Below are 24047 nucleotides of genomic sequence, written 5' to 3' on the forward strand. Positions count from 1 at the left end.
GCCTATTCATCCCAATCTCAATTAAACGAAGAAAATAAAGAAAACTTCAAAAGAAAAAGTTTTTGTCGCTTTGGCCCTAACACTGAGTGAAGTTGCTTAAAGCCAGACGGACTTTAATATTCATTGTGCTGAAGTTGCTGGTGTTTCTCTTTTTTGGCCAAATACAATTTTTAACCCAGAATACGGTCGGTTCAATAAACCAAGTGATCGAGACGAGCAGTTAGTCGGTCGTCTATTGCACACTCAGTGCAACCGCTTGCTCAGCAAGCAAGTCTCTAGCGAGGTGCTGAGTGTGTTTCTTGCGAATAGTAAAAAAAAACAAATTAAAGGAAAATGTTAAAAAAAAAATAAAACAATAACACATATAAGAAAGAAATCTTTAATGAGTTACGCGAAAACGTGATGCCTACATTTGTTGTGAACTCAAGTTCAAAATGTTGCGGAATTGCCTTATTTCAATTTCGAGAAATATTAGTGGAAAAAACCTCAAATCAATTGTAAACAAATCTCCGCAGTGACGGTTATGAAATTAAACAGAAATCGGAAACTGTGCGTCATTTATGCTTCCGTCTAAGCCTCGTTTAAGGGCGCATGGTACATTTTGCGGTTTAATTTGTGTTGTTGTTATCGTTGTTTAATTTTTATCAGAGTTGCGGTGGTATCAATGCGCTAGCGATATTTAATGAAAAGTAAACTCACATTGCTTAATTGTACAAAGAAAAAAAAAAAGAAAAATCAGTTTCAATAAATTAATTTTTTAATTGAACCTGTTTCAATTACGGAAATTATGATATCAATTGCCGTTTTTCAAAAAAGAAATTGAAAACATTTTCAACAAAAAAAAAACAAAAAAATTTTTAAAAATTTTGAAAATTTCAATAAATTTTTTAATTGATCCAATTTAAAACAAAAAAGGATTGGCATTTCCTGAAGATTTCAAATAATTTCTTTAGTATGTAGTACACAGATGTATACCTCCTGTAAAATGACCTTGAGATGCGGTACGAGGAACCGGCTGTCATAGATTTGTCGAAATGTGGGATGCCTGGGTCTTTGAAATGCCCTCCCATTTACATCGTAGGAGACAATGTAGCTTTTAATTGATTTTTCTTAAGCACGATATTTCAGGTGCTTAAGTAAAATCAATTAAAGGCTATATTGCAGATATTTGCTGAGTTTTTGTTTATTCCTATCCAGTGCCAGTCAGATGTTCTGGATAGAATTTTAGTGTAAAGTTGTCTTGCCATAAAGTTATCGATGACATGCAGCTAATAAGAACCGATTAATCGTGATTTGCGTTAAAACAATTTGGTATAAAAACAATTCGCAACTTAAACATTTTTCAATTCAATTAAAATAATGATTGAAACAATTAATTTTTTAAATGAAGAATATACAATTTTCATTCATATCTTCTATTGATTGACAGTGGCTGGACACTGTGTTATCCTTGATACAATATCCGATGTGCCAGACAGTGTAGATTACACCCTATCTGAGCCGGTTTTTTTTTTGACAAAAAGTACTGTACCACTATTCCTGATAGTACCCATTGGAACTACGATATCCCTGGTAACAGAAGTTACATAGACTTCTATACGGATGTTGCCAATCTGAACGACCAGGTGGGCTTTGGGGTGTACTCTAAAGATCTAGAACTGGTCATGGTCATGGTAGGTTACCCGACCACTGCAGTAAGTATCAAGCGGAGATCCTTGCAATTAAGGAAGTGGTGGAATGGCTAAGATACAATGTTTTTACGACGACTGGCATAAATATCTTCTCAGACAGCAAGGCAGCCATTAAATCCTGAACACAAAAACCGCCCTCGACTGTCGCAGATCTCTCAACGAGATGGCTGAACAGTTCAAAATTCACCTGTTCTGGGTGCCGGACCACAGAGATATCCCAGGAAATTGTAAAGCGGACGAGCTTGCGAAATTACCCTACACATTCCAGGGATACTGGAATCTGTGAGTATGCCTCTAGCTACATGTAAGCTTTTTTGGACCAGGCCCGAAGGACAACGAATGATAGATGGTTACAAAGAGGGGGCTGTGAGCATTGCAAAACTATGTGGCCTAATCAAGACTTGAAGAGGTCTACCGCTTCTCTGTCATTGGCTAGAACAGACGTCTCAGTCATTGTGTCCGTATTGACAGGTCACTGTCTAATCGGGAAACATGCTGACAGACTGAATGTTGCCAGCAACGACTTTTGCATAAGCTGTGAGGACATCGAAAAAGAAGAAACTATAGAACACCTTCTGTGTGTGTGAACCTGTCTTATTTTGCGGATGTGAACATTCGCAAGTTGTTGGGCGATCTGAATGGTTCAACGGTGGGAACTAGAATGTATCTTCCTTCTTCTTTTCCTGTGGTATCACAATGAACGAAAACGTCTGAGTGAGTCTGATGGCAGACTGCCACTTAAACCTAACCTAACCTATTGATTCGATGAAAAAATTATTGAATCAATTAATTCTTTAATTAAAAATTACAAAATTTTCAATCACGATTGTGATTTCAGATTAAATTAAAAAAATGTTGATTCAATAATTTTTTAATTCAAAATTTAAAAAGTCTATCATTATTGTGATTGAAAATTGTTTCAGATTCTATAAAAAATTAAATGAATCAATTAATTTTTTAAATGAAAATGTCAAAAATTAAATGGTGAAAATTAATAATATTAAATTAAAGAAGTAAAAACGTGTTAAGTTCGGCAGTGGCGAACCAGCGAAATCGGGTAATAAATGCAGCTTTTATGGGCTTAAAACCCTTAATCGGCAGATCGGTCTATATGACAGCTATATCTCAATATAGACCGACCACATTTAAGTCGAATATCGATAGGCTTTCATCAACTCACTTTTTCAAATTTCACCAAAATCGGTTAATAATTGCGGCTTTTATGGGCTTACGGCCCTCAATCGGCAGATCCCTCTATATGGCATCTATATATAAATAGTGTCCGATCTGGACCATATTAAGGTGCGTTGACGGAAGTCTCATTATTTCAAGTTTCAGCGAAATAGTGTTATAAATGCATCTTTTAAGGGCTCAAGATCTCAAGGCTTCAATCGGCAGATTGCTCTATATGACAGCTATATCTGAATATAGACCAATCTGATCCATATTTGAGTCGGATATCGGGAGGCTTAGAAAAGTTCACTATATTCCATTTCATCGAAATTGTATAATAAATGTGCCTATTACGGGGTTAAGACCCTAAACAGGCATATCGTTCTATATCGCAGCTATATCTATATAAAATCGGATTTGGACCATTCAAGAACTTAAGCTGCGTAGGGAAGAAATACGAGTCTGTGCAAAATTCAACTCAGTATCCCAATTTTTTTTTTAAAGACTGAACTGAAATTGAAAAAAATCGGTCTAGATTTGGATACAGATTCGAAATTTGGCAGGAAGGATTTTCTTATGACTCTTAGTATTACTGATGAATGCAACTCCCATATATATTTGTGCGTCATATTTTTGGTAATTAGCAATAAAGTTGTCATTTGTCAACCGTAGTTATTACAGTATGAACATATTTGCTCGAAATTTTATACGGCTTGTTTAATAACCGATCTGAAAACATCCAGCGAGTTCCATGAAAATTGGTTCAGAATTGGATATAGCACCCACTTTTTACTTATAGGATAAGTGTAGGATGTTATGCAGTCCGCACCGTCCGACTTTTGTCTTTCTTGCTGGTTTTCAAATGACATAGTTCCTAACAAATGTTGCCAGCATTAGGAGGGGATAACTACAGCTGAAAATTTTTTGTAATGTTCTCGCCAGAATTCGAACCAACGCATTCAAGCGTCATGGGACAAGCGGACATGATTAATTTTGCCCAACGGTTGCCTGCCTACCTCCTTCTTATAAAAAGACATAGTCCCGATATAAAGCGATCTCCGGTTTTGATAAATTTGTATACCTACAACCATTTCCTACTACTGCCGCCATTTGCCATTTTGCACCCCATAAATTATATATATTCTTGATCGTCGTGTAATTCTAAGATCCGTATTTTTTATACACGCAGGTTTAGTTCTTGAACGGGCCAAATCAGTTGTTTTACGCCTCCCGTCATCTGACCCGAATGTGGATCAGATCGAAACATATATAGATATATCTGTCATAGAATTCGATCTGCCGATTAAGGGGCCTTAAGCCCATAAAAGCCGTATTTGTTACCTAATTTCGTGGAAATGTGAAACAGCGAGGTGTTTAAGATCTCCCGACTCCCGCCCAAATATGGTCTAGATCGGACTTACTGCCATGTAAACAAATTTTGGGTTTTAATCCCATAAAAAAAAACAAATATAATCGAGACCAGCCCTTATTTGAATGTGACTAAGGATATGGAAGAGGAGTTATAATAAACTACGATTATTAATATATCCATGATGGTGGGTATCCAAAGTTCGGCATGGTTCCACCATAGGATAGGGGTATACTAATTTCGTAATTCTGTTTGTAACTCTTCGAAATATTCGTTTAAGACCCCATAAAGTATATAAATTCTTGATCGTCATGACATTTGAAGTCGATTTAGCCATGTCCATCTGCCTGTCGAAAGCACGCTAACTTTTGAAGAAGTAAGTGCGTCATATCGGTCCATGTTTTCATATAACTGCCATATAAACCGATTTCGGATCTTGACTTCTTGTGACACAAGATGACGCAATTTTTATCCGATGTTGCTGCAATTTTGCATGAGTTGTTTTGTAATGGCTTCCAGCAACTGCCCTAAGTATAGTTGAAATCGGTTCATAACCTGATATAGCTGTCATATAAACCGATCTTGGATCTAGACTCCTTGGGCCTCTCGAGGTCGCAATTATTATCCGATTTGGCTGAAATTTTACATGACGAGTTTCGTTACGACTCTTAACTGACTAACTGTGCTAAGTATGGCTCAGATCGGTCCATAACCAGATATAGCTGCCATATAAATCGATCTTGAATCTTGACTTCTTGAACCACTAGAGGGCGCAATTCTTATCCGATTTGGCTGAACATTTGCATGACGTGTTTTTTTTTATGACTTCCAATAACTGTGTATGATAATATGGTTCGAATAGGTTTATTACCTGATATAGCTGCTACAAAAACCAATCTTGGATCTTGACTTCTTGAGCTTCTAGAGGGCGCAATTCTTATGACTTCCGATAATTGTGCTAAGAATGGTTCAAATTGGTCTCTTACCTGATATAGCTTCCAAATAAACCGATCTCCCGATTATACTTCTTAAACCTGTAGAGGGTGCAATTCTTATCTGATTTGGCTGCAATTTTACACAATGACTTCTACTATGGCCTTCAACATTCAATTCATATATTTTCCGAATCGGACAATAACTTGATATAGCCCCAATCGCTTAGTAAGTCTTATCCATTATCCTTTGTTGGTCTAAGAAGAGATACCAGGCAAAGAATTCGACAAATGCGATCCATGGTGCAGGGTATATAGGATTCGGCCTGGACGAAATTAGCACGCTTTTACTTGTTTTTCATTCACACCGTGTTCCTTAGGCATTAAGATATATGAGACTTTTTAAAGGTTCGTTTTGGCACGAACAGTTTGTATATGGGAACGTCTTTCGGCTAATGTCGTACCCACCACGCTCTTCAAGTACTTGGTTTGTAAGATTGATGTGTACAAATAGAGACAACTTACAGCGTGTCCTAAGTTTATTTTCTCTTTCCGATTTCTACTTCGACAGGGGAAGAGTTCGTTCTTAGTTGCAATTCTTCATTTGAAACTCGGCTTGGCGTTTTACTAAAATTTGGATTTTTCGGACAGCCACATGTGAGACTCCAAGCCATATAATAAGAAAAATTTCACAATACAGTTGAAAACTTTGACTTTTGTTGAAAACTCTGACTCTGAGATGTCACTGCATCTCCAAACTTTGTTGAGTTTAGGAAAGGCACTAAGGCACTTCTAGCCTTGTCAATACATTCTCGCATGTTGTATTCTTTCGTCCTTCGGAATTTTATTGTCAAAATAAGAAATGTTGTCAACGTCTTTTATGACATGGTCTTTTATAATAAGTGGTGTCATATTTGTTGTGCTATATGGAGAAGTGAAATAGTCAGAAGGACGACGAAAGTCCTATGGGAAGGATAGAGGTCAGTATGGCTTTCGATATCATTAGGGGATAACTAGGACTATGGATCATATGGGGAAGATGATAAGGCTTTGGAACACTTACTATTTCAATGGCCTGTAACTATTTCAATGGCTAACCGACTCCGGCACTTAGACGAGGATACGATACCAGACTTTAACCAACTTAGGGGCATAGAATAGGGAAAAGGGTAAGCATTAAGGATTTCTTGACATAGATTTTTCGGGGTCACTAACCGTACTATTGTGCTGTCACTGGCTTAAGTGAATGTCCACGAAGTCCTTAATATGTTGTATTAAGGATTAATCAGTTTATCATTCTTAGATAAAGTGCCATAACCCTCTTCTTGAACTATACGACTTTTTTTTCCAGTTCCAAAGGCTTTACACAGCTTTGTTATATTTCAGATTATGTATTAATAGTAATGAAGACTTAATATAGGTTTATTTGACAGTTCTATAAAGGAACTCTGTCAAATAAACCTATTTCAAATCTACATTAAGTTTTGTGAATACCGGTGTTTATATTACATCTCCATTTTAGCTGATGGCCTGAGTAGCCGATGCTAGTTTTTATTCCTACTAATCTTTTATTTTACCATAGGTTCAGTATAATTTAAATAAATAAATAAATTACGATGTGTAGGAGATCATAGTTGATTTAATTCATATGCACATGTATGTACATACATCTAATAAAGTGCGTAAACAGTTAAAAATCAAAAATTCGCTTGATTAGACATCATTTTGAAGATGTAGTAATCAAAGCTCTAGCTTCGATTTTGGAAAAATTAAATCAATGATGTCATTTGGGGTATGGAACACCACAAAGTAACTCGTTCGTTTCGAGAGAAAAAAGAAAGAACAGTAACCACACTCCCATTACCTGAATGCTTTGAATACAAAAAAAATGCCTAAATACTAAAACTTTTATTTCTATATCTAGAATGGGTTTAAATCCATAATAATGAAATGACCATGAACTTCATTCTTGTTTAGATATCGTAGATGGGAGTGTTAACCATTCATTCGCAGACATGATAGAACGTTTGAATCTGAAAACAGGTTAGATAATTATGCTGAAATCTCGAGGTTCATTTGACTCATCGTTGACGCCAAAGCTGATCACAGACAACATGTGGAGAAATGTTAGGTTTTTGTATGATTGCAAAATTAGTTTGTTAACTTTTGGTTGATTAGAAGTTTTATACCTTCGAATTTGTATTATTTGATACGATACATTTGGATAGTAAAAAAATTAAGTATAATGAGCAAAAACTAAAAGTGTGCTAACTTCGGCATTGTATACCCTCCACCATGGAGGAGGTGTCAAGTTCTTTGCCCGGTATCTCTTAATAGGCAAACAGAGGATACTGGATAAACATTGTCATGCTATTGGAGTTATATCAGGTTGTGGACCGATTCGGGCCATACTTACTTCGGATCCTAAAAACCATAGTAAAAGTCATTGTGCAAAATTTCTGCCAAATCAATTTATATGGAGGCTATATCAGGTTATGCAACGATTCATACCATATTTGACATGTATGTTTAAGGCCATAGTAGAAGTGGTTGTACAAATTGGAAACGAATTGCGCCCTCTAGAGGCTCAAGAAGTATAATCGGGAGAGCTATATCAGGTTGTGAACTGATTTAGACCATTCTTGGCACAGTTGACACACTTCATGCCAAATTACAGCCCAATCGGATTATAATTGCGCATACTAGAGTCTCAAGAAGTCAAGATATGGGATCGGGTTATATAGCAGACATATCATTGGGTCACAGATGTGTTACGAATGGAATGACGAAATAAGTATACCCCCATCCAATGGTGGAGTGTATAAAAACGAATTAGGGCTCTATTGCAGTTTAAGTGAATATCTATACATTCAACATGGAACATTGGAGGCCACCGTAGCGAAGAGGTTAGCATGTCCGCCTATGACGCTGAACGCCTGGATTCGAATCCAGGCGAGAACACCAGAAACAAATTTCAGCGGTGGTTCTTCCCTCCTAATGCTGGCAACATTTGTGAGGTACTATGCCATGTAAAACTTCTCTCCAAAGATGTGTCGCACTGTGGCACGCCGTTCAAACTCGGCTATAAAAAGGAGGCCCCTTATCATTGAGCTTAAGCTTGAATCGGACTGCACTAATTGATATGTGAGAAGTTTGCCCCTGTTCCTTAATGAAATGTTCATGGGCAAAATTTGCAATTTGCATACAATGAACATCCAATCCAGGCGTATATTTAATTAGGTTAAGGTGATACCTTTGGGAAAATTATACTAAAACCTAATCTGCGATGATTGCATTCCAAACTACAGCAAAACCAACTTTAAAAATATTCATATATTGTCCAGCTGGGAAAGACAATAATTGCTATTTTGTAATATTGTTTGGTGTAAAGCATGCATAATGGGATTTAAAGGAAAGGATTTTTACACAGTGGTCTAAACTGCTCTAATCTTATAACATATCTTCCTGCTGTCGGATGATATGGTCGGAGGATGGGGTTACATGGATAAGTGGATCAGTATTTAACATACCCTATAACGGTGTAATAAGGTTAACTTATTCACAAGTTTTAACCTGAGCATTCCAGCATATTCTACCAGCCGGTATTTGTTTTCCTATTAAAGCCTGAACTGTTTTCCTCAATTGTAAGGCATACTTCACCACCAGGGCTATAAAACCAAGACGGTGTGGTCACGGATGGTTTCAGAGTGTAACAAGTCTAAGTAAAAGTCTACTTTAGGTCATCGTGACGCACAGACTAGCATGTCCGCCTATGAAGCTGAACGCCTGGGTTCAAATTCTGGCGAGAATATCAGAAAGTTTTCAGCGGTGGTTATCCCCTCCTAATGCTGGCGACATTTTCGAGGTACTTCTCCTTAAAGAGGTGTCGCACTGTGGCATATTGTGAAGTACATATTGCATGACATATCTTTCCCAAACTTCACTTAAAGGCATCTGCATCATGTCCTCTTTACAAAAGAGAAAGAAATAATTATGATATTTAAGCAAGTTTTTTTAATAAACACTAATCAATGAAGAGACTTTTATTGACCAAAAAATGCAAAAATACACTTTTTTTATATTTTTTGACTTCCAAACTGTATAACTCTTAATTTAATTATCACAAAATACAAAGTCAATCTCGGCCAAAATTTCAAAAAATAAAAACTAAAAGTCAAATGTCCTCACAGTGTGACATGTGAGCTGCCCAAATTACAAACCCAGTTGTAATCTGGGCGGCTACATCTGCCTGAACTTACTACAGAGCTGTAACTACTCCGGGGTTTGCCGAGGGATTTTAACTTTTTTCAGATGTTGTGGGGGGCAATTAGTCGAGGTCAATACTAAAAGAGCCTTAAAAAAAGTTTGACCTTTTAGGGAATGAAATTACTATGTAAGTAGAGCAAATTTCTAAAAGGATTTGGAGTTCTCAGATCAAACTTTTTTTAGGGCTCTTTTAGTGTTGATCTCGTGTACACTGTGTGCCCTTCAGATGTAATCACGCTACAACCTTTAAAAATATCAGATATTGAGCTGAAACGCAAATGGATGTTTCTTCCATACGCAAATTAATGGCAAAATCGGACTATACTTAGATATACCCGTCACCTAGACCAATCTGCGAAATTAGGTCCTTTAGGCCATAATGGTTGCAGTTTTTGCCCGATTTTGCTGAAATTTAGAACAGTGAGCTGCATTAATCCCCTGGACATTCTTGGAATATGTGTATATAGATATAGCTGCCATATAGATCGATCTGCCAGTATACACTCAGAGAAATTTTATAGTAAAATCAGCAAAAATTTTTGCTGTAACAACAGAAAGTCTGCTGATAATGGGACAACAGTTATTTTTTGATAAAACAGCAAACATTTTCTGCTGTTCTTAGATGGTTAAAATTGGAATACAGCCTAACAACAATTTTTATGGTTCATCTCATCTTTTAATTTTAGTAATTTTTATACCCACCACCATAGGATGGGAGTATACTAATCTAGTCACTCCGTTCGTAACACCTCGAAATATTCATCTAAGACCCCATAAAGTGTATATATTCTTGATCCTCTCGACGTTCTGATTCGATCTAGCCATGTCTGTCCGTCTGTCGAAATCACATAAAGCTAGCCGCTTGAAATTTTTCACAGATTCTTAATATTGATTTAGGTCGTTGGGGATTGCAAATGGACCATATTGGTTCAGATTTGAATATAGCTCCCATATAAACCGCTCCTATATAACCATGCGGTTTTCTGTTATGACTTCCAACAGCTGTGCCAAGTGCGGTCCAAATCGGTCTATAACCTGATAAGCTCCCATATAAACCAATCTCCCGAGTTGACTTCTTCAGCCCCTGGGAGCCTCAATTTTCATCCGATTTTGCTGAAGTTTTGCATGCTGATTTGTGTTATGACTTCCACCAACTGTGCCAGGTACGGTCCAAATCAGTCCAATATTTGACTTCTTGAGCCCTTACAAGCCGCGATTTTTATCTGATTCGGCTGAAATTTTGCTTATAGTGTTCTGTGATGACTTCCAACAACTGAACATTATAAATGTCGAATTTCTACCACAAGTGGGCTCATAAGTGGCGCATTTATTACCCGAATTCACTGAGATTTGGAGCAGTGAGTAGTATGGATTCCCTTGGTATTCTTGCCAAATATGTTCCCGGTAGCAATGTATGTAGATATAGCTGCCTCATAAGCCGATCTCCCGGTATAGGGTGTATATGGCCTAAATACCCTAACTCAGATTGGAATTGGAATTTGCCCAAACATGACGCTGAAACTGTTCCATGGTGTAATTGGTGAATAAACGTTTCAGGCCTGGCTGGAGGGATGAGTTGGCGATGTCCTCAAAAACATGACATGGCTGATTATGGTGCTCGATATGTCCAGAGCAACAATGACCTTTCAATGGCACGGCTTGAACTGTTTGAGATTACGGCTAATATTTAGTTACGGTTAGTTACGGCAGTTAGTCACCAGCATCCAACTAAAAGTGATTCAAATCGGTTATAATCCAGATCGGATCAAATATAAACCTAAGTCCAATCATGTGCGCAAATCTAGCAATGGAACTAAATTTTTGTGAAATTTTGCGCAGGTTTTCAGATAGATACAGAAAAATTCATGCCATATTTAGTGCAGTGTAAATCTGAATCGGTTTTCACGAAAATCAATAGCGCTCGTCCTACAGCCAGAAAATTGAACAACAACTGCAACCTGTATCTTGATTCCAGGCAGGAGATGGACCGACAGAAGAATATAAAAAAAAAGAATCAGGATGTTATTCTGATACTTGAATGTGGGATAATATCTGCTATTTCTTAGCGTAGCATATAAATAACCTGTAGGTATGTTTTATAAGTTTTTAAAAAATGCCTTGGGGAAAACGATGGAATTATGTAACTTGGCCGCTATCGACTTTAAATTTTTGTATACCCCTGTTTTATGCCAATGTGCATGACATATGGGAAACTTTTGAAATTTTGTCTTTATCATAAATAAACAAATATTTTTTTTTAATTAACAGAAACAAATAAAAAAATATAATTATAAAAAAAAGTGAATGCTAATTTTTCTAACTTTTACCTAATGCGGAGAAATATAAGCCACAAAATGCTTGTTGTACGATAATATATATCCGGTTTGCATATCAAAAAGTGAAGTGAAGGAAATAGAAAAAAATAAATGAACGAAAACGAAACCCAAAAAGTAAAAAACAATAAGATAAATAAAAACTTAAAACCCAAAACCACTACAACCCACCACAACACACACGCAAATTCAAAGTTAATATCCGGTTTGAAATAATTCCATATGAAGGTGTCTCTTAGTTCCGCAAAAATATTTTCACGAAGGCGATCGTAAAAGGGTTATTGCTAACCACTAGAAATAAATAACCAATAACCACTAACCACTAGAAATGAAATAAAATCAAAAAGTTATTTTTATCAACACAGGTTTTTATAACTGAGATACCAGACAAGTACAAAGCATAAAAATAAAGAAAAATTTTTGCAAAATTCGCCAATAATATGTGAAATCTTCAATGAGGCCGCAGAAAAAACCTTACAACGAAGTGTCACAGAGGAAGCTGTTCTAACCATCCTGCGGATGGAAACACAAAAGGAGTTTCAGATCGTAGTGTGAAAAGTGTTTTGTGTCCTTTCCTTTTTGTGACCCCCCCCCCAAATGCATGAAAATGACAATTTCCTATGTACGAGCAGTAAACGTTACAAGATCTGTCCTAAAATGGAAGTTCCCACCACAAAGTATTTAGCGGACTATCTGTATGTCGTGCATGAGGATGTGCCATTTCGTTATTATCGCAAAGTAAGTTTAAATTTTTATTTTAGGAACACAAATGTTTAGCATAACGCCACGCCACGCCACTCATATTTCACTGTGGCACTTGCTAGTGATGTGGCGTAATAGTCTTTGTCGGTGCCGGTGTTAGACTTGCGCTGACTCTACCTGCGTTAATTAGTGCAGGGGCTAGTAATCAATTAACACTTTGTCTATTCTTTAATCCACACGTTTTAGAGCTTTTACGTCTATTATACTACTCATATGTATAATACTGTGCTTAGCTATAGCTCTGTGTGCGCATAGCCGCTATTTTGTATATTCTCATTTATATATACAGTGGCTCACAGCTAATTTTGTGAACATTGTTAAAACTTTCTCTAAAAATTTAAAAAAAAAAAAAAACTATTTAAAACATAAGAAAGCCAAACTAAAATGTTAGCCAAAAGTGTCTATTCTAAAATACTTGTGTCAATGATAAACTAAATTTTACCCAACAGCATTAGTGGGGGTGGAATAACAATCGCTAAATTAGGATTTTGTTAACACCAGGATTTAAATCTAGATTTTCAAAGCCAAACTGTGGGGCCTATCAAAACAACCATCACTAGAACTGTACTAGATTATAGAGGTTGGGTAAGATACGTACGACTCGCTCTAAATAATGGTACAAGTAAAACAGTGCTAAGTTCGGACCTTCCGAATCTTTGAAACCCACCACCATGGACTAAATAACAAGTAAAAAGGCGTTAACTTTGGATACCCACCACCTCGGGTATATATGTAAACCACCTTTCGTCAAAATCCGGTGAAAAATGCATACCTTATGCCCCTTATCAGCTTTATCGAAATATGTTCCGATTTGGACCAAATATTTATAAGTATAAGTCATTGTGCAATTGTGTATAACAAAATATTGACCTTTATAGTAGCTATATCTAAAAATAAACCGATCTGTCACTGCGTTAGATTTCAGTGAAATCGGATTATAAATGCGCCTTCTATGGAGCCAAAACTTTAAATTGAGATATCGGTCTATATGGCAGCTATATCCAAATCTGAACCGATTTGAGACAAGTTGCAGAAAAATGCCGAAGAACCTTACACAACTCACTGTCCCAAATTTCGGCGAAATCGGACAATAAATGCGCCTTTTATAGGCCCAAAACCTTAAATCAAGAGATCGGTCCATATGGTAGCTATATTCAAATCTGAACCGATCAGAGTCAAATTGAAGAAGGATGTCGAAGAGCCTAACACAACTCACTGTCCTAAATTTCGACGACATCGGACAATATATGTGCTTTTTATAGGCTCAAAACCTTAAATCGAGAGATCGGTCTATATGACAGCTTTATCGAAATCTGGACCGATCTGTGCCATATTGCAGAAGTATCTCGAGGGCTTAACTGTCCCAAATTTCGGCGACATCCGACAATAAATGCGCCTTTTATGGGCCCATAGCCTTAAATCGAGGGATCGGTCTATATGGCAGCTATATCCAAATCTGCACCGATCTGGGCCAATTTAAAGAAGGATGTCGAAGGGCCTAACACAACTCATTTTCCCAAATTTTGGCAAGATCCGACAATAAATATGCTTTTTATTGGCACAAGATCTTAAAAATCTAGATATCGGTCTACGTGGTAGCTATATCCAACTCTGGACCGCTCTGCGCCAAATTGAATAGTGATGTCGAGTGACCTAACGCAACTCACTGTCTCAAATTTCAGCAAAATCGGATAATAAATGTGGCTTTTATGGGCCTAAGACCCTAAATCTGCGGATCGGTCTTTATGACAGCTATCTTCAAATCTGAACCAATCTAGGCCAAATTGAAGAAGAATGTCGAAGGATCTAACACAACTCACTGTCCCAAATTTCAACAAAATTGGATAATAAATGTGGCATTTATGGGCCTAAGACCCTAAATCGGCGTACCGGTCTATACAGGGGCTATATCAAGATAAAAGCCGGTATAGCCCATCTTCGAACTTAATGTGCTTATGGACAAAAAAAGAATTAGTGCGAAGTTTCAGCCCAATATCTCTATTTTTAAAGACTGTAGCGTGATTTCAATAGATAGACGGACGGATAATGTCTAGTGAGAAAACACTAGAACTACTCGTTGTTAAACATTCCCGGGAAACTCTCCAGCGGACAACGTGCGCCAGAGAAGGTTGTTACTGATAAGCATTCGACGGATGTTGATGGGGAAATTGTGTCTTAGTCGAAGATCCTTTGAGTGAAAAAAGTTTTGACTCCTTCAAATCGCCAAGCCCTAATGATGTATCACCGGTTGAATTACAAGCTGTGTCCGATTGACCGACTTCGTGACTTGGGGAGATATACTCTGCTTGTATCTGCATTTCGTATACAAATGTGGGATGGAGAGATACAAAAGTCATTTTCATTCCGAAAGCAGGGAAACCGTACTGCATATAGGCGAAAGTATTCCCACCTATTAGGCTGTCATCCTGTATGCTGAAGGCTCTAAAGAGGTTGATAGAAACATATCTTTGGACAAAGATCCTAGAGATCACATATCTTGGCAGCAGCATGCATATAGTAAGGATAAGTCCACTGAAACAGCCCTTCACGACCTAGTCGGTTACATAGAGGGTACTCTTGCTGTCAAGGAATATACAATGGTAGCATTTCTCGATATTGAAGGTGCTTTCAATCCGACGTCAATCATTAAGGAACTGGAGTTTCTTGGCATCAACACTCCGTTTGAAAGTTTATTTATAACTTGCTTACTAAAAGATGCATTACGACAGTATTGGGATCTGTAGATCTATAAAGATGGCTCAGCACATCAAGGAGGTGGTGTACTGTCTCCCTTCCTTTGGAATATAGCCATTAACAATATATTACTGTCTGTGAAGAAAAAAGATTTAAAAGTTGCTGCAAGTGCTGATAACGTGGCTATTGCAGATAGGCAGATAGACTTCAGGAAGTACGACAGCTATCCACATTGCTCGAGACGTAAATCTGTGCAAGACAGAAGTAGTTCTTTTCAGCATGAGATACAAGTTACCTACAGTGGAATATGTCTCCTTGGGAGGAATGAATGTGCCATTTATTGAAAGCGCAAAATACCTGGATGTTTTTCAGGACAGAAAATTTAACTTCCAATCCAACACACAGCAAGAAAGGCATTGGCAAAAGTTGGGGGGTTTAAACCGTGTGTCATGCACTGTATACATACTGCAATTGTCAGAGCTAAAGTGTTATACGGTGTTGTGGTCTGGTGGACGGCGCTTTAAAAATCCACCTACTGTTCAATACTCAACCGTATTCAAAGGATGGCTTGTTTGTGCATTATAGCCGCACTGAGGACTACGCCATCTGATGCACTGAATTTAATGTTGCACCTAATGTCTCTGAACATTGGGCCAGACATATTGCTACGATCACTGCTGCGAGGTTAAAGGATCTTTTTCTTTGTTTTTATGGCGACGGACGCGGTGTATTGCTTGATACACGGCCCGGTATTTCAGGCTGCCGCTTTTTGATAAAAAGAATCGTACCACTTGAGTCCTCCGATGTATCCTGATAGAACCGATTGGAACTACGTTTTTTTTGGTAAAAAAAAAACTAGACGACAAGATGGGCTTTGAGTATGTCCCAAACCCTGAGGAACTAGGACTGGTCATATCGAGAGGGTTACCCGACCACTGTAGTGTGTATCAAGTGTAGATCCTTGCAATTAAAGAGGTGGTGGAATGGTTAGGTTATAATGTTCTAACGACGATTGGCAAAAATATCTTCTTAGACAACCAGACAGCCATTAAATCTCTGGGGAACATATTTCTCAATTCAAAACCCACCCTTTACTGTCGCTGATCTCTCAACGGGATGGCTGAGCAGTTCAAAATGTACTTGTTCTGGATTCCGGGCCACAGAGATTTTCCAGTGAATTGTAAAAAAGACGGGATTGCCAGTCTCGAAACTACCTTACACATTCCAGGGGTACTGGAATCAAGTCCGAAGATAACCAGGAAGTGAGAACGTCAAGGAAGAATAACCTATAGACCAGCGATGACCAGCCCTTTACGGTAGCGTTGATGGCAAGTCAAACGTATTCTTATGCTCTTTGTTTCAGTCGTTGTTGAGACAGCAACGAGTGAGCATGCGCAGGTGTATACACATCGTTTTTCTGTTTTTATTTGAAAAATAATAATGTTTATTGATTAAACGCTTGGAAGGTATAAACAAGTATTAAAGTTTTCATATCTTATGTGTACTTTAGCAAAACACTCATCATTCAGTGCAAAAAATGATATTTTACATATTGAGAGAATTAAATATACTTAAAGAGAGTATTTCACGCATACAGTCACATGTTCATTTTGGGCATCGCTCTTTAAGACCATCTGCTGTGTGTGTGTGTCCTGCACTAGCAATCAAAATGAGTTCCATTTTAGGTTTTCATTTCTTTGATAACCTGTCCGATTTAACGGATGTGGACATTCCCAAGTTGCTGGGCTTATTTAAGCGACCTGAAGGACCTTACTCTTTCTTCACTGTCAGCTGGACAGTGCAATATAACATCTACGTGAGTTTGATGGCAGAGTGCCACATAAACCTAAAAAAATTAAGACGTTAAGTTAAAGAGATATTTATTGGGTTGCCCAAAAAGTAATTGCGGATTTTTCATATAGTCGGCGTTGACAAATTGTTTCACAGCTTGTGACTCTGTAATTGCATTCTTTCTTCTGTCAGTTATCAGCTGTTACTTTTAGCTTGCTTTAGAAAAAAAGTGTAAAAAAAGTATGTTTGATTAAAGTTCATTCTAAGTTTTATTAAAAATGCATTTACTTTCTTTTAAAAAATCCGCAATTACTTTTTGGGCAACCCAATAAATAGCAATATCTACACCCCAATAAGTTATATTTGTCTTGCTGTTTTTAAAGAAAGAGATGCAAGCCATAAAATTTAGAAGAATGTTGCTTTGGGCCATTGTATGTTAATTTAAAGGCTGTGAGCTGTTAGCGAGTGTTGTGGATTGTTTTGATATTTTTCAGGTTTATCGAACTATTGCTTTATTATGGTTATCTTTAGTTTTTCCATTCTTTAAGTTTAGTACGCTACATTAGGCAACCTTGCACGAATAAATCATAACGACATTAAGAGGACCGACGGTTTTCAGTTATCATAATTGCCAATCGTTAAAAATCTGTCATTGTGAAACGCCATTTATGTAGACTGGTCCAAACCGAACCTTATTTGTTTATATAGCAGATATCGAAAGATGGTGCCAGAAATAGCCTTCCGTGAGCTCAAGAAACCAAATCAGAAACTAAAAATTGGAATTAAGCCTTGTGCAGGCTTCAGGAATTGTACAATAATCATAGATTTATCCGGGACTTTAACTAAATAAATGGGCAAAAGCTTCATTCATATGTCGTGGAGGGGGACTAATGATTCGCCTTTGCTTATTTTCAAGGTTATTTATGGTGTTTTATGTTAAGTAGTTCAAGCTTTTCTTGCGGTTTCTTTTTCTTTTGGTGGCATTGCTTTATGGTTGCTTATGCTACGACTATTACATTTGCGTCAGTCTTTCATTTATCGGATCATACAACTTTGTTGTGTGCAAAATTTGTCTATAGGAAAATAACATATGTGTATCCTAGTGTACAGTTATTAAAAAGTTAAACTTAAGATATTGGGCCAATTTCCTTTGGTAAAGACGATATGTTTCATTATTTGTTTAATTATGATGTGTATGTCTAAAATGAAAATAAAACATTTTTTTTTTTTTAATTTTCATATTTTATTTGGAATTATCATTAATTTCCTCAAAATATTCATATCAATCTCATCTTATAGAATCGATTTGAATAGAAAATAAGTATCGCCCAATTTGATCTTTGTATATCCACCACCATCAATTTCATTGTTCCGAGTTTTAACAGTATCTTAAAGTCGGGCGTAGCCGACATTTTGTTGCCCTACACCGCATTGGGAAAGTATGGTAATTCGCCAAAATTAAAATTTGCTTAAATTTTAAATCTAGAATTACGACAAACATATGTACGTCTTGTGGGGGTCATAGAGGAAATCGCTGTGCAAAATTTTGAAAATATCGGATAATTATCGGTTAATACGCTGACAAAGGCTCTAAAAGTGAAAACGGGTGACACATATATATTGGGTTGCCCAAAAAGTAATTGCGGATTTTTCATATAGTCGGCGTTGACAAATTTTTTCACAGCTTGTGACTCTGTAATTGCATTCTTTCTTCTGTCAGTTATCAGCTGTTACTTTTAGTTTGCTTTAGAAAAAAGGTGTAAATAAAGTATATTTGATTAAAGTTCATTCTAAGTTTTATTGAAAATGCATTTACTTTCTTTTAAAAAATCCGCAATTACTTTTTGGGCAACCCAATATATGGAAACTAAATCTAAATCTGAACCGATTTCAATGTTGAGGGTCATCACAAAAAAAAATTAACCTTCAAGCCATGAATTAGCTCCAATGATTTTTCCCCCGTTTAGTTAACAAAATTCATTATTTTAAGCATTTTTTATATAAAAACGAGTTGACCCGGGCCCGCTCCGCTACGCCTTCTTTTACTTTATATGGAACAAAAGTTTCCATGGAATATTTATTTTTTTGACTATTAAAGATTTTTTGGTGAAATACAATGCTACGAAAATAGTATATCGCTTGGCTAACAGTTTAACAATATAAGTGCCTTTATCTGAATCCCACATGATCTTTATTGGTCTACGAATTTAAGTTTGGATGTAAGGTGTACTCCCAGATACATGGCCCTGAAAAATTATCAGCATCGTGCTCTTCTCTCAAATACCATTTATTTAAACCCCATATTGCCATTGGCTTAAGAGGAGTTTACAGGATGAGGCGTCCCCCAAACACATGGCCCCAAAATAGGTTATCAAATTCGTTTTCTAATCTCAAATACCTTTCATTTAAGCCACATATTGGCATGGGCGAAAACTTTGTTCCCTTTGGGCGTGTTTTGGGAAAGGGGTGATGCTCTTAATAAATGTGCCTACATTTGAATATAAAATTCATTCGTATTCTATTTCCAAATATCTTTATTTGAGCCCCATATTGCGATGGTCACTCAAAAATTGCAGTTTGTGGGGTATTTTGGGAAAGGGGTAGACCCCCAGAAAATTGGTTCCGAAAATGGGTATCAATTCTTACTCTACCCCTCAATACTTTTCATTTAGGTCCACATTGTCATGGTCGGTAAATATGCCCGATTTAGGGGTGTTTTGGGGATTGGGGTGGTCGGCCAAACACTAAGCCCGGAAAATATATCAGCAAATTTCTCTATTCTCATATATCTATATATCATTTATTTGAACCTCATATTGCCATTGGCGTAAAAATTGGATATCAAATTAGTTTTCAAATCTCATTTAAACTCCTTATTGCAAAAGTCAGCAAATATGTCCGGTTTGGGGTATTGGCCCTAAAAACTATGAATATTTAGTTCCGCTCTCTTTAAAACCCAAATTGTCTTGGGCCGCTAGACAGTTGGCCCCTAATGTTGATATCAGATACGTGGTCTACTCCCACATACCATTAATTTGAGCCCCATATTTCCGTAGTCGGCAAACATGACCGGCTGGGGGTGTTTTGGGGGATGGGTGGCCACTCAGTGAGTTGGCCTTGAAAATATGCATCGGATTTGTTCCACTTTAAAACCCTCTTATTTGAGCCTCATATTGCAATAGTCAGAAAATACTTACTATTTGGGTGGTGTTGTGGGGGTGGGCTGGCCCCATAGACACTTTTCCCAAATATTGATACCAGATTCGTGCTTTACTCCCAAAGACATTTCATTTGAGCCCCATATTCCTATGGTCGTAAATTTGTCCCCTTGGGGGGATGTTTTTGGGGAGAGGCGGCCCCCAAACACTTGGTCCCATATTTGGATATCAGATTCGTATTCTACATTCAAATACCTTTAATTTAAGCCCCATATTTCCATGGTCAGTAAATAAGTCCTGTTTGGGCGGTGTTTTGGGGAAGGGGTGGACCCCCAGAAAAGTGGTCCCACATTTGGATATCAGATTCGTATTCTACTCGCAAATATTGGGTTGCCCAAAAAGTAATTGCGGATTTTTCATATAGTCGGCGTTAACAAATTTTTTCACAGCTTGTGACTCTGTAATTGCATTCTTTCTTTTGTCAGTTATCAGCTGTTACTTTCAGCTTGCTTTAGAAAAAAAGTGTAAAAAAAGGATATTTGATTAAAGTTCATTCTAAGTTTTATTAAAAATTCATTTACTTTCTTTTAAAAAATCCGCAATTACTTTTTTGGCAACCAATACCTTTCATTTGAGTCCCATATTGCCATGGTCGGTAAATATGTCCGATCTAGGGGTGTTTTGGGGGTTGGGGTGGTCCCCCTAGCACTTGGTTTGACAAATGGATATCATATACGTTTTCTTATCCTAAATACCTTTTATTTGAGTCCCATATTGTCGTGATTGGTCTAAATATATGTTTGGTAGGTTTTAGGGTGGGGCGGCCCCCCTAGGTACCCCATCAGAAATTTGGATACCAAATTTTTATTTCTAGGGTACTATATGAAGGCACACAAAATTTCGCTTAAATCGCACCACCCATATCCCAGATCTGGCATTTCTGAAAATTAGGGTTAGGGGGAGGGTCCGCCCCCCAACCCGCCCCCTTCAGATATCAAAAAATTTAGTACCCTATTTTCACCACGGGATCATTATGCACCATCTGTGAAAATTTCAAGAAAATCGGTTCAGCCGTTTCTGAGTCTATAAGGAACACACAAACATACAAACAAACAAACAATTGATTTTTATATATAAGATTATATAAGATATATAAGATAGCGCTTCTGTTTTGTTTGTTTGTTCCTAATAGACTCAAAACCGGCTGAACCGATTTCCATGAAATTTTGCACAGATGGAAGAGTTAAGCCCCTCCCTTCCCAACCATCGCATTATTATCAAAATGCGTGCTCTGTTGAGAAAGTTCGTCGCGCGCTTCATTGCGTTCAGCAACGAAGCTTTTGGCTCATTGGGTAAGCAAATAAGCAGAATTGTCGATTTTGGAGTGAAGATCAGCCAGAAGCATTGCAAGAGCTATCAATGCATTCAAAAAAGCCACAGTTTGGTGCGGTTTATGGGCTGGTGGCATCATTGGACCGTACTTTTTCAAAGATGATGCGAATCGTAACCTAACTGCGAATGGTGAGTGCTACCGTGAGATGATATCGAACTTTTGTTTGCCCAAAATGCTAGAGCTTGACTTGCATGACGTGTGGATTCAACAAGACGGTGCCACATCCCACACAGTAATGGACTTATTGAGAGGCGTGTTTGGTGAACATTTTATTTCACGTTCGGGACGGGTCAATTGGCCGCCGTGTGTTTTTTTAATTTCCTATAGCTCTTAAAAAATTATCCTTTAGTTGTAAGGTCAAAAATGGGTATTTCTATGTGTTACAATACTCATCACCGCTATCCTATGGTGGTGGGTTTAGTAATTTTCAAATTTGGACCATGTGAAAATTAAGCCGTAAACACTTATGGGTGTAGCGAAGCACACCGGGACAACGAAACTACTCTTTGCAAAAATACAGGCTTTGTATCTCCCATTCCCGTGCCCTTGAGTTGTTTAAATCCAGGAATTCTTAGTCCACGAACCTTTCCTTCACATCTCATGGTCCCTTGACAAGAGCAATGTCAAATCCTACTGCCATTAGAAGGACGTTGAGTGCCTCCGAAACGGCCTTACAATGGTGGAGATATATCTGCAGGAAAACGGATCATAGTCAAGTTTCAGAGTTTCTACCAATGTTGCGCTAGCCTAGTGCGTACTCCGTACAATCAAAATTGATGTTTGATTTTAGATATTCGCGAAGATAGGTCTATATCGATTAATGGGGTTTGATATGGCTTATATTCGTTTTGGTTATCGAGGATCACTGTTCCAAATTTCGGTGATATCGGAAAATAAATGAGCCTGTTATGGGTTTAACACCCTATCACGGGAGATCGGTCGATATGGCAGCTACATCCAAATCTTGTCCGATCGAAATCATACAAAATGCGAATCTCGAAGGATAAATACAACTCACTGTTTTCAATTTGAGTGAAAATTGTATGGGCCTTAGACCCTAAATCGGCAGATCGGCTATATCTTAATATAGTCCGATCAAGCACATCGAGGACTAAGTACAAGTCACGTTTTCAAATTGCAGTGAAATCGGATAATATTTGCGCCTTCTATGGGCTTAAGACCCTATAGAGGAAAATCTGTGAAGGATGTCGAGGGACTAAGTACAAATCACTGTTCCGAGATTCATATCTTAATGGTTTATTAATTCAATAAACATATTTCCCGGAGTCGACCCTGGAGTGGGAGTCGGAGTTAAGAAAAATATCGCCTTTGGAGCCGCTTAACAAACAACAGTCAAGCGGTTTTTACTCAACTCCGCAGCCATAGTTTGCTAATATCAACTAACTTAATTTTATGGTTGTAGCCCTCAGTTTGATGTTTAATCCTTTCGTTTATTCTGACTCCTCGCACTCACTTCCTGCCATGTCCCTCTTCTTTCTGCGGAATATACGTTTTTCCTCTTTCCTTTTCTCCCGATACCTCTCTTTCACCTGATACTTTTCTACTGATTGCATGGTCGGGTTGTGTGCCGCATTCTTGGCTTCAGTAGTATTTCGATACTCCTGGTCGAGTCATGGGTTACTTGGAGGAGGTTTATGTTACCCGATCGCACGTCTATTGTGCTGGATGAATGCCATTCCATCTATTATCTAGTTTCTTTTGTTTTATATTTTGCTATCACCGTCATATGTTCTCCATGGGCGCTCTAAAATGTGCATATCATTGGCCTTGTCCTTCTGTCGGGGTATGGGCACAGATAAGACTGAGGCAAAATAAATTGGCTTTTATGCGAATTGTGGAGACAAGAAGTTTTAGTCTTTCAAATACCACACATTAAAGCGCGTCACATTTCGGTGTTATTGTGACGCCTCTCTCAATCCATCTCACTTCCTATAAAGCGATAATGTCGGCCTTGTCGAAGGTTCCAGCTTCGCAAATCATTGTCCTGAATTTGTTTTTCTGGTCTTACAGAATATTTGATATTTTCTACAGAGCAAACTACAGGCATAGCGCCTCAAACATGTTGTACAGTTTAAGAGCTATAGAAACATGTCTTCTTGGCTGCCTTTTAAATCGAACCAAACCCAGGCGAAGTTCGCAGAAAAAGCTTTGTTTGAAAAAAATTAGACCAAAAAAAAAAAAAAATATATAAAAACCACAAGAATAGCACGAAAAAAATTTCTATATCTCTATCAAAATAAGTGTTCGAAATTTCCATATTTCCTACATTAAGTACAAACAAGTAAAAGCGGGCAAAGTTCTAATCTTGGGAGCCTACCACCATGGATAATCTGCAAAAAATTTACACAAGGTATATTAAGTCGAAGGGTATAATTTTATTCTACGTATCAAGTTTCTGCCAAACCAGGTAATAAATAAGGATTCTAGAGGCCAAACAAGGATAATCAAGAGTTCGGCTTATATG

General features: G+C 37.6%; 1 protein-coding gene across 2 annotated transcripts in view; it reads left to right on the forward strand.

Moving 5' to 3' along the window:
- LOC106082382 (sodium- and chloride-dependent GABA transporter 1) overlaps positions 1 to 24047 on the forward strand; it is a 170009-nt gene that overhangs the window by 120857 nt on the left and 25105 nt on the right. Inside the window, exon 2 of one of the 2 annotated variants that reach the window (XM_013244852.2) lies at positions 12130 to 12502. The exons of the other annotated variant lie outside the window; for it this stretch is intronic. Coding sequence (XP_013100306.1) covers positions 12362 to 12502 — 141 coding nt within the window. The 5' untranslated portion in view covers positions 12130 to 12361. The remainder of the gene's footprint in view (positions 1 to 12129; positions 12503 to 24047) is intronic. 2 annotated transcript variants of the gene reach the window in all.

This window comes from Stomoxys calcitrans, chromosome 1 (genome assembly GCF_963082655.1).
Source record: "Stomoxys calcitrans chromosome 1, idStoCalc2.1, whole genome shotgun sequence".
Taxonomy (NCBI): domain Eukaryota; kingdom Metazoa; phylum Arthropoda; class Insecta; order Diptera; family Muscidae; genus Stomoxys; species Stomoxys calcitrans.